The sequence below is a fragment of the Zalophus californianus genome, chromosome 8 (genome assembly GCF_009762305.2).
Source record: "Zalophus californianus isolate mZalCal1 chromosome 8, mZalCal1.pri.v2, whole genome shotgun sequence".
Taxonomy (NCBI): Eukaryota; Metazoa; Chordata; class Mammalia; order Carnivora; family Otariidae; genus Zalophus; species Zalophus californianus.
Genome location: NC_045602.1, coordinates 99,059,591 through 99,071,645, shown reverse-complemented (window position 1 = coordinate 99,071,645; position 12,055 = coordinate 99,059,591). Strand labels below are relative to the sequence as shown.

The 12,055-nt window shown below is 38.6% G+C and overlaps 1 protein-coding gene across 3 annotated transcripts in view; it reads left to right on the top strand.

Annotated features, from left to right (window-relative positions):
* Positions 1 to 12,055, top strand: part of MACROD2 (mono-ADP ribosylhydrolase 2) — a 2,068,343-nt gene that overhangs the window by 1,516,342 nt on the left and 539,946 nt on the right. For all 3 annotated transcript variants that reach the window (XM_027621583.1, XM_027621584.1, XM_027621585.1), the window contains exon 8: positions 9,178 to 9,251. In XM_027621583.1, coding sequence (XP_027477384.1) covers positions 9,178 to 9,251 — 74 coding nt within the window. The remainder of the gene's footprint in view (positions 1 to 9,177; positions 9,252 to 12,055) is intronic.

Here is a 12,055-nt window from a genome sequence, read left to right as displayed (position 1 = left end):
CCAAGAACTGTGTTCTCTCATAAGCATCTTAGTAGTTTCCCCTCAGGGATGAAATGGAATAATGTGGATATATCATTTTGCTTGGATGTCTCAGGATCCCTTTGCTATCCCACACTCTAGAGCTAAACACCCCTGTTCTCCCAGTGCTCAGCCTTTCCTGCTGTCAATACAATGATTCATACATCCACAGTCCATTCACTCATTCAACACACATTTGTTGATCATCTTCTATGTGCCAGCAATGTTTTAGGGATACAGTGATAAGCAAATAAGAGACTTGTGCCATCTGCCTCCTTAGAAATATTAATTCTCTACTAGAAATATTAATCAAATATGTACATGAATAAATGTAAAATGTAAAAATGAAACTGATGAGTACTGCCAGGGAAAGGTACATGATATTATGAAGGCATCAAATAGGGAATCATCATCGTCAGAGAAGCCTTCTCTTGAGAAGGAACGACTGAGCAAAGGACAAATGAAAGTTAAAATAGGCTAGGAAAAAGAGGGGAGAAATGTCATTTCAGGAAGAGGATAGAGCATGAGCGAGGCCTTATGGCAGGAAGCAAAAGGAAACATGCCACATTCAAAGAACAGAAGGAAGCTCAGTGTAGCTGTAGTTGAAAAAACAAAGAATGATACAGTGTAAGAGCCTAGAGAGAGGGGCACCTGGGTGGCTCAGTAGTTGAGTGTCTGCCTTCAGCTCAGGTCATGGTCCCAGAGTCCTGGGATTGAGCCCCACATCAGGCTCCCTGCTCAGCAGGAAGCCTGCTTCTCCCTCTCGCACTCCCCCTGCTTGTGTTCCCTCTCACTGTCTCTCTGTCAAATAAATAAATAAAATCTTAAAAAAAAAAATAGAAGAAGAGCTTAGAGAGGTAGGAAAGAGTCATACCATTCTGAGGTGGGGGGAAATGTTAGCATTAATTTGGACTTCAAATGCTTATAAAGGACATACTTTGGAAAGTAGCAGATCAAACTAAAGAGAGAACAGGTTTTTGAGAGAGCACTGCTTAAATTAGTAATTTGGGCAAGGAAATGTTACATCAAGGTGCATGGTGGGATCTAGGGAGGCAGTGGCTTGAAGGTGGTTGTCAAAAATGACCAGGTCAGGAAGGGGCTAGCAAGATGGTGGAGGAGTAGGAGACCTAAATTTCCTCTGGTCCCAGGAATTCAGCTAGATAGGGATCAAACCATTCTGAACACCTACGAACTCAACAGGAGATCAAAGAAAAGAATAGCAGCAACTCTCTGAACAGAAAAGCGACCACTTTCTGGAAGGTAGGACGTGCAGAGAAGTGAATCCAAGGCAATATTCAGGAAGGTAGATGGTGGGGGAGGGGGCCTCCATCAGCTGCTTCTGGCAAGTGATAGAACTGTGGAGCACAAAATCGGAACTTTTGAAGTCGGCTCCGCGGAGGGACGTCGCTCCAGTGGCTAAGCGGGGGGTGGAACCCTCCCTGGGACAATGTGGTCTCAGGACCCTCGGGGTCACATAAAGACTGGGGGTGCCTGAGTGTTGCAGAGCTCCCAGGTATCGGAGCGGGGAAGCTGGCTACAGAGACGGAGCCGAGGCACGGGCTCTCAGCTCAGGGTTGCCATAAACCGTGATCCATGGCACATTCAGGCCACTGCTCCTACAGCAGGGACCCAACAAGTGGCAGATCTGGGGAGACTCCCCTTCTTCCCCCAGGAGGAGCGGTGTGGGAGTGCACTGCAGGGATCTGCTAGGTTTAGAGACTCCACACCAGGTTGTGAGCAAAAGATAGAAATGCTCAGTCACAGGCTGGGTGAGCAAGGAGTGCAGCCGGAGACCAGGGAGACGGGAGTGATTGACTGCTTTTCTCTGGGGGCTCACTGAGGAGTGGGGCCCCAAGTTCCTGGCTCCTCCGGGGCAGAGATTGGGAGGCTGCCATTTTCACTCTCGTCCTCCAAAGCTGTACGGAAAGCTTGCAGGGAACAAAAGCTCCCGAGAGCAAACCTGAGCAGATTACTTAGCCTGGACTGGCAAGGGCGGGGCAATTCCGCCTCCATCAAAGACATTTGGGAAGCAAGGGAACAGGCCCCTCCCCCAGATCAGCAAGAACAGCCAGCCAAGACCAAGTTTACCAATCAATGAGAATGGCAGAATGCCAGCACTAGGGGAATACTGCACATAGAATTCATGGCTTTTTTCCCATGATTATTTAGTCTTTCAAAGTTAATTTTTTTTTAATTTTCTTTATTTTTTCTTTTCCTATTTCTCTTTTTTTAATTTTTCTTCTTTCCCTTTTTAACCAACATCTTATCAAATCCTTTTTTAAAATATTTTTTGTAATTTTCATTTTTACAGTCATATTCTGTCCCTTCATTGTATTTGACCTTATTTTTTGTATATATTTTTTTTCTTTAAAATTTTGGGATGCAGTTTCTTCTAATAGACCAAAATATAACCAAAATCTAGTATATGGCTTTATTCTATTCACCTGCCTGATCACATTCTCTCCTTTTTTTTTAATTTTTTATTCCTTCTTTTTTCAACCAACTTCTTATCAATTCCTTTTTTAAAATCTTTTTTAATTGTAATTGTTACAGTCGTAATGCATCCTTTCATTGTATTTACCCTTATTTTTGTATTTATATAGGTTTTTCTTTCTTTGAAATTTTGGGAGGCAGTTTCTTCTAACAGACCAAAATACACCCAAAATCTAGTGTGTGTCTCTGTTCTATTCACCAGGCTGATCATATTTTTTTTTTCTTCTCCCCCAGTTTTGAGTCTCTTCTGATTTGTTTAGTGTATATTTTTCTGGGGTAGTTGTTACCCTTTTAACATTTTGTTCTCTCATTCATCTGTTCTTTTCTGGGCAAAATGACAAAACGGAAAAAAACTCACCCCAAAAAACAAACAAGAGGCAGTACTGACTGCCAGGAACCTAATCAACATGGACATTAGTAAGATGTCAGAAGTAGAGTTCAGAATGATTATTATAAAGATACTAACTGGTCTTTAAAAAAGCATAGACGATATTAGAGAATCCCTTTCTGGAAATCCCTTATTTCTGTTAGAAATAAAATCTAACCAAGTTGAAATCAAAAAGGCTGTTAATGAGGTACAATAAAAAATGGAGGCTCTAACTGCTAGGATAAATGAGGCAGAAGAGAGAATTAGTGATTTAGAAGACCAAATGAAATCTTCCAGGACAAAAAGAAACTAAAAGAATGTGTCATCACCAAACCAGCCCTACAAGAGATATTGAAAGGGGTCCTCTAAGCAAAGAGAGAGCCTAAAAGTAACATAGACCAGAATGGAACAGAGACAATATACATTAACAGTCACCTTACAGGCAATACAATGGCACTAAATTCGTATCTTTCAGTAGTTACCCTGAGTGTAAATGAGCTAAATGCCCCAATCAAAAGACACAGGGTATCAGGTTGGATAAAAAAAAAAAAAACAAGACCCATCGAAATGCTGTCTCCTAAGAGACTCATTTTAGACCCAAAAGACACCTCCAGATTGAAAGTGAGTGGGTGGAAAACCGTTTACCATGCTAATGGACATCAAAGAAAAGCTGGGGTGGCAATCCATATATCAGACAAATTAGATTTTAAACAAAAGACTGTAATAAGAAATGAGGAAGGACACCATAGTATACTTAAAGTGTCTATCCAACAGGAAGATCAACAATTGTAAATATTTATGCCCCTAACATGGGAGCAGCCAATTATATAAGCCAATTAATTAATAAAAGAAAGAACAAGAACCATATGAAACTCTCAATAGATGCAGAAAAAGCATTTGACAAAGTACAGCATCCTTTCCTGATTAAAACTCTTCACAGTGTAGGGATAGAGGGTACATACCTCAATATCATAAAAGCCATCTATGAAAAACCCACAGAGAATATTCTCAATGAGGAAAAACTGAGAGCTTTTCCTCTAAGGTCAGGAACACGGCAGGGATGTCCACTATCACAACTGCTATTCAACATAGTATTAGAAATCCTAGCCTCAGCAATCAGACAACAAAAAGAAATAAAAGGCATCTGAATCAGCAAAGAAGAAGTCAAACTCTCACTCTTTGCAGATGATGTGATACTTTATGTGGAAAACCCAAAAGACTCCACCCCAAAACTGCTAGAACTCATACAGGAATTCAGTAAAGTGGCAGGATATAAAATCAATGCACAGAAATCAGTGGCATTTCTATACACCAACAACAAGACAGAAGAAAGAGAAATTAAGGAGTCGATCCCATTTACAACTGCACCCAAAACTATAAGATACTTAGGAATAAATCTAACCAAAGTGGTAAAGAATCTGTATTCAGAAAATTATAGAATACTCCTGAAAGAAATTGAGGAAGACACAAAGAAATGGAAAAACGTTCCATGCTCATGGATTGGAAGAACAAATATTGTGAAAATGTCTATGCTACCTAGAGCAATCTACACATTTAATTCAATCCCTATCAAAATACCATCAACTTTTTTCACAGAAATGGAACAAATAATCCTAAAATTCTTATGGAACCGGAAAAGACCCCGGATAGCAAAGGAAGCTTAAAAAAGAAAAGCAAAGCTGATGGCATCACAATTCCGGACTTCAAGCTCTATTACAAAGCTTTGATCATCAAGAGAGTATGGGACTAGCACAAAAACAGACACATAAATCAATGAAACAGAACAGAAAGCCCAGAAATCGACCCTCAACTCTATGGTCAACTAATCTTCAACAAAGCAAGAAATAATGTCCAATGGAAAAAGGGCAGTCTCTTCAACAAATGGTGTTGGGAAAATTGGACACCACATGCAGAAGAATGAAAGTGGACCATTTCCTTACACCACACACAAAAATAAACTTAAAATGGATGAAAGACCTAAGTGTGAGACAGGAATCTATCAAAATACTTGAGGACAACACAGGCAGGAACCTCTTCGACCTCAGCCACAACAACTTCTTCCTAGATATATCGCCAAAGGGAAGGGAAGCAAGGGCAAAAATGAACTATTGGGGCTTCATCAAGATAAAAAATTTTTCACAGCAAAGGAAACAGTCAACAAAACCAAAAGACAACTGGCAGAATGGGAGAAGATATTTGCAAATGACATATCAGATAAAGGGCTAGTATCCAACATCTATAAAGAACTTATCAAACTCAACACCCAAAGAACAAATAATCCAATCAAGAAATGGGCAGAAGACATGAGCAGACATTTTTCCAAAGAAGACATCCAAATGGCCAACAGACACATGAAAAAGTGCTCAACATCACTCAGCATCAGGGAAATACAAATCAAAACCACAATGAGATACCACCTCACACCAGTCAGAATGGCTAAAATTAGCAAGTCAGGAAACGACAGATGTTGGCGGGGATGCGGAGAAAGGGGAACCCTCCTTCACTGTTGGTGGGAATGCAAGCTGGTGCAGCCACTCTGGAAAACAGTATGGAGGTTCCTCAAAAAGTTGAAAATAGAGCTACCCTACGACCCAGCAATTGCACTACTGGGAATTTACCCCAAAGACACAAATGTAGTGATCTGAAGGGGCATGTGCATCCCAATATTTATAGCAGCCATGTCCACAAAAGCCAAACTATGGAAAGAGCCAAGATGTCCATCGACAGATGAATGGATAAAGAAGATGTGGGGCATATATTATATATATATATATATATATATATATATATATATATATATAATATATATATATATATATATAATGGAATATTATGCAGCCATCGAAAAATGAAATCTTTCCATTTGCAACAACATGGATGGAACTAGAGGGTATTATGCTAAGTGGAATAAGTCAATCAGAGAAAGACAATCGTATGATCTCACTGATATGTGGAGTTTGGGAAACAAGGCAGAGCATCATAGAGGAAGAGAGGAAAAAATGGAACAAGATGAAATCAGAGAGGGAGACAAACCATAAGAGACTCTCAATCTCAGGAAACAAACTGAGGGTTGCTAGAGTAGAGGTGGGTGGGAGGGATGGGGTGGCTGGGTGATGGACATTGAGCGAGGGTATGTGCTATGGTGAGCCCTGTGAATTGTGTAAGACTGAGGATTCACAGACCTGTAACCCTGAAACAAATAATACATTATGTGTTAACAAAACAAAAAAATAAATAAATGACCAAGTCAAGGAACTGGCAGGCCACGTGTTGGGTGGGTCATCTTATTGGACACTGAAATCACTCGTGATTATGGCAAGGCTTGAGGTGGAAATGAAAACCATAACTCAGTGCCAGAGGTTTTGATAAATGTGGGAAAGTGACCTGGAGGTCACAAATAATTGAGAATTGACCATAATTGCTGTGGTTCCATAAGAACTTGTATAATTTCTCTGTGGGGAATTACATCTTCTAAAGGTTAATGCTGTTGGCCATTGCAACTGGGCATGATTGCAGTATTTTATTAGGTTTATATAGCCCTATAATCTTATGATTTAAGTACATCTTAAACATATCAAGAAGTTGGAGACGAATTCCATGGGAGGAGAATAAAAAGGGAAAGCTAAGATACAAGTCTAAGGAAGGCCCCTTGTGGTGTCTCATGCCAGGCTAAGGTGCTAAATTTCCTCTGTAGGAACTGGAGCATTAGCAAGACTGGTATTGTTTTGTATAAAGTTGTAACTATACCTTAGGAAGGGTCGCTTGGAAGTGGTGTGGTGGACAGATTGGAGAAAGGGAGAAGACCAAAGGAGCACAATTATGAGTCAACTACAGTTATCAGGGTGAGGGCTGAGTGGGCTTTGAATGAGATCAGTGGGCAAAGAGGGGAAGGAATGGGTGGTATACAATATTTCAGAGGACTCAGTTACCAGCCAGGAAAGCAAATCAAATACTTAAGTGACTAGGAGAGAGATAAAGCCATAGGCAGAAACCAGAAAATCAGGAAGAAGTTCATTTTGTGGAAGAATATATGTTACATTTCTAGTTCTTGAGTGCATCAAGGGGAGGTATCCAGTTGATGACAAATGTAGATGTTAAACTTCAGGAAAATGTGGACTGGAAAAGCCCCCTGCTGTTAACCCCTAACCACAAATGCCCATCCTGGCCTCCTGCTTTTTCTTTGCAGTCCATAAGAACTTCTCCCTTCACTTCCCCTGACTTCTTCCACTAATTCCTAGTTGCTCACAGCTTACTTCTGAAGACAGTGTCTCCTCAGCTCCTGTTTTGTTGTTCTTTCCAAAACATTCTATGGTTTCCTAGAAGGCCTCCTCTTTCTTGCTTAGTTCCCATCATCTGTGTCCCCACAGCCCTGATGCACTTGTCATGCTTGCCTCTTACAGATTTCCTCCCTCCAACTTTGGGCTTTAGAGGACAGGGACTCATTAAACATGTCTATGTATCTTTTCTTTTCTGGTTCAGTAATAATTTGCTTAATTAGCTAATTAACAGGTTTATTTTAGGGGTTTTACATTTTGAATCCTTCATTTAAGGAAAAAATAAATGGGATGAAACAGTACAAAACAAATCCATAATCCCAAATGTCACAGATGAATTTACAAGGTTTGGGAAGTCGTGCACATTTTCCCTGTGGTCAAGTGCAGCTTGGCCCTGCTTTATTTTGTTCCCTTTCCTAATGCATTCTCTTATGAAGTGTGTAGAAACCTAATCAGAAAAGCAACATTTATTCTAGGAAGTGGGGACAAACAGCTCCTCTCTCTTGTTCATCCTCTCTCACCATTTTCTCTGAAAGTCTAATGAGATTTAAACCTTTCATATGAACTACTGGAATATGTATTTGCCTTCCAATAAAACTGGGCCTTTAAAATCCCAGATGTCCTCATTTCAGTAATACCTCTCCCTGCATCTGTACAGCACAATGTTGCAGGAGCCTCCTGATTAGAAGGCATGTCAGTGGATGATGCTGCAGCTGGCTCCCACAGAGTATACAGGAGGAAGAAGGCCGAATTTGGAGTTTGGGAATGGCATACATTTAATGGATGGTCAAATAGGTAGGAGGAAACATAGAAGAAGGCAATGTTGAAAAATCCAGGAGGAAAATTTGCAAATCTATAGAGACAAAAAGTAGATTCATAGTTGTCAGGGGCTGGGGTAGAGGGAGACTGTGGAGTGACTGTTAATGGGTGCAGAGTCTTTGGGGGAATGATGAAAATATTCTGTAGTTAGTAGTATTGGTTGCACAACTTTATGGACATATCAAAAACCACTGCATTATTACTTTAAAATAGTAAAAAAAATAATAAAAAAAAGAAAATCCAGGATAATGAAACATGGAAAACTAGTCAAACACATCTAATACAGAAAAGATGAAGACTGATTGAAAGAGTGTTTGCCTGTATGGAATTTGGTGATTAGGAAGCCAGTGGTGAGCTTAAAGAGAGTAGTTTCAAAGGAATAGTCACTCCCATCTCTTCTTCTTTCTGCCCTATAAATACATAATTTGTAAGGTTATTTCTTCACATACAGTCATCTTTATTGGCAGAATGTCTGATGATTTGCAAGTTTAGGAATATGTTTGGATTACATAAACTAAGGGGATATTCTAGATGAGTTTTGGGAATTATGATTATGTGTGCCTCTGCTCACTAGGACATAGTATAAATATCATTCTTCCTGTCCTTTGAAAATGAAATCTGTAGTGCAAAACCAGGTCAGTTCATGTAGTCTTAAACATAATTTCTGATGGCCCTAAATGGAGCAGGCATTGCCTTCTTTGAATTCTGATAATAACTATTCGTTGTATGGCTGTTCTACAAGTTGCTTGCCCTGTCTTCTGTCAATTCATTGATGGAGTACTGCTGGCCTTATGACCCTGGGTCAACGCATATATTCTGAGGCCATATTTAACTTGGTTTGTAAATTGAGGGTAATAAACCTTAATCTGAGTACCTCTTATGAGAATATTGTATGAAAGTACCTTGAAAACTATTAAGCAAATGTAAATACATTTTTAATTGATTCTGTTGTAGAATTGAAGAGACAGTTAAATCCTTCATTGCTTGTTAGCACTAGACTGATATATGACTGGCCCCCTTAATGCCTTGTATGTATGATCATAGGCTTCACATCCTTGTATACCTTACTAAGGCCTGCCTTGCTTAGTAGTAATTGGTTGAAGTGAATACTGTTTAAATGAGAAAAAATTAGTGTCATACCATGATTGAATTCTCTCTTGCCTTCATCTTTCTTTGTTAATTTGTTTTATTCTGCTCTTCATGTAGGTTTTCCAAATGAGCCTGCTTCTGTCATTGCCCTCAGCACCATTAAGGAATGGCTGGCCAAGAACCATCACGAGGTAGGAGGAACAACATAATTAGCAAACATTTAAGATGGCATCATTTGATCTGCAATTTCAAAAAACCAGAAAATATATCCATAAATATCAAGTAAACATAATCATTGAGCTGAAGCTTGCTGACCATGCTTCATTGGGGTTATACGGGTGATTGAATATTTTCCTGTAATTAATTGACTGAAGGGATTATGTTGATTGGTTTTGGTGGTGAAGGTAGGCAGAGTGATAAGATTCACTTAGTCATGATCTCATTTTTACATCTTTGGATAGTATGAGTTTTGTGTGTAAAAGAGAATAGGATGGATTTCATTAAGATTAAGGGATTGTCCAATGCTCTTTTCCTTAAAGCGTTATCTTTGTTGACATGGTCATTTTTTGGTATCCTGAGGTCTCTTTATTTATAATTAATCATTTCCATAAAGTAACTTCTGAGTGTGAGATTAGAGTAGGCCTGGATAATTGATAGCTAAATCCTGATGATCAGGATTTTTTATGAAACTAAATGCTTCTCTCAGACTTTTCACCATGCCTCCTATTCTGCTTATTTAATAAAATATTTAGGATATGTTTAGTGATGAACAGGAGAATTACTCAAGCTAACAAAGCAACACAATAAGACACTGTGGAGGTTAGATTTCAGAGTTTTGGCAACTAACCTATTGTAACAACAAATAGGTTTCATACAATGCACAGCCTTTTGTGTTTTTCTTCCGATTTTGTTATTCTCCTCAGATATTCACGTGAGTGCTATAAAGAATATTGGTCCATTTATGATATACCATGAATTTAGCTTTCTTCCTGGGTAGGACAAAGATTATTAGGCAATGTTTGGTTATGGAAACAGACTATGGGATTTTGCTATAATATGGGAGTAGCTCTTGGTGCCTTTGTGTGTTTAAAGAAACAGTAATGTCATTTTCTGCTAATTGTTATAATTTCAACATTTATTATGTAGATACAGAAATTACTAATCTCCAGTAGGAGTAAAGACCACATGGCCAAACATATCCATTTCAGTGCTTGTTCTTTCTTCTCCTCTTACTATGAAAGTTGTATATATAACTTCAATTTAGAGGATGACCATAATAACCTCAAAAAAAACCCCAGAATTAAAAAAAAAAGGTTAAAATAGCCAGTTTACAAAACATGTCTTTGACACGTATTATTTTCACAACAATCTCATGAAATGTCTAGGTATTGTTATCCTTATTTTCATCTAGAATCAAAAGGTTAAATGACATCCTCAGGACTTGAGAGTCACAAGCCAAGAGTCTGACTCTGTCCTCCTGACTCCAATAGCTATTCATCCTTGGAGGGGTCCTGAGGCCAGGGAGAGAAGTTTTAGTCCCTTTGACCTTGGTATTTTTAGTGTATCTCTTGGTTACAGTAAAATCTCCTTACCTGGACCATCTGCTTAGCAAAAACAGAGAGTGTTTCATGAATGAAAGTTGATAATGGAGCTAGTATATTGGTGTAAACCCATTATTTCCATTAAGATAATAATCCAAGGGTATTCCCTACTGATAGATGTACATGTGTCCTGTTGGCATGTGAGGGAAGTACACACATCCACCCAAAAATCATCACGGAGATGATTATGAAGAGCAAACATGTTGGTTGTATTTATAGCTCATTGCCAAATCCTACTGATGGATTTTCTCTAATTAAACTATTCAGAAGGTTATTTTCCATAGAAATGTGTTAACTTAGTGTTTCCCACGTAATGGTTGGTTCCCTGATTTCCTTGTTAGCTCATTCTGTCTTTGAGTCTGTTCTTTTGCTTTCATACCTTTTTCTTGCTCATTTCTTGGGTCTATTGTATAAAAATTTAGGTATTTTGGATTGAGGAACACAACTCAGTTATTGCCACTGTGACTTTAAACATGTCCTGTGCTAATTCTTTTTTAAAAGCCTTCTTGTTTCAACATGCAATGGTTAATTTAAACAAGTTAATTTGAACAAGTCAGGTTTTACTTAATAAATGAATTGTAAGTGGTAGGGCATAGATAAAAGCTATACAAATTTATTATTTTGCAATATTTTGATTTATTTTTTGCTCTGTTAAAAAACAAGCAAAGTAGGTTAGGCACTTACGAAAGAGTATTCTCAGTCAGTTGTCTCTTCACTGGAGTATAACTTTGACATTCTCATTGTTTAAGTTATTCATTAATTCACTCATTTGACAAATATTTATCAAATAGCAAATATCAAAACTTTTCTAGATATGAGGGATAGAATGCTGAAAAACAAAATCCTCTTCTTATGATATTCATAGTCTAGGAAAAGAGACATCAACAAATAAAGAGATAAGATAGTTCAAAGACAAAGTAAAACAGGGTAACTTGATAGTGAAGTATTGGAGGATGTGGTTTTACATGATTTAGAAAGGGCTCTGAGGATATAATCTTGGGACAAAGATTTGTATGATGGGAAGGGGTAAGCCAACTACAAAAAGGTCTTGAGGTAGAACATTCCACACAGAGGGAACAGCAAGAGAACCCTGTTGGGAAAATGAGTTTACTGTTTGCAATTAATGGTAAGAGACAATGCAGTTGGATTAGAGACATAAAAGAACGGCAGGAAACGAATTCGACAAATAGGTAAGGCTTAGATCAATGTTGTGATTCATGGAGAAACTTGGACTTTTATTCTAAGTCTAGTGGGAAGTTGTTAAGAGTTTGGGGCAGGGAGTGGCATGATGAGATTCACCTTTAAAATGACAAAAGGCTGGCTGCTGCTTGGAAAAGGGACTTGAGAGAACTCAGAATAGGAAAAGGAAGACTGGTGAAGAGAATTCTGCAGTA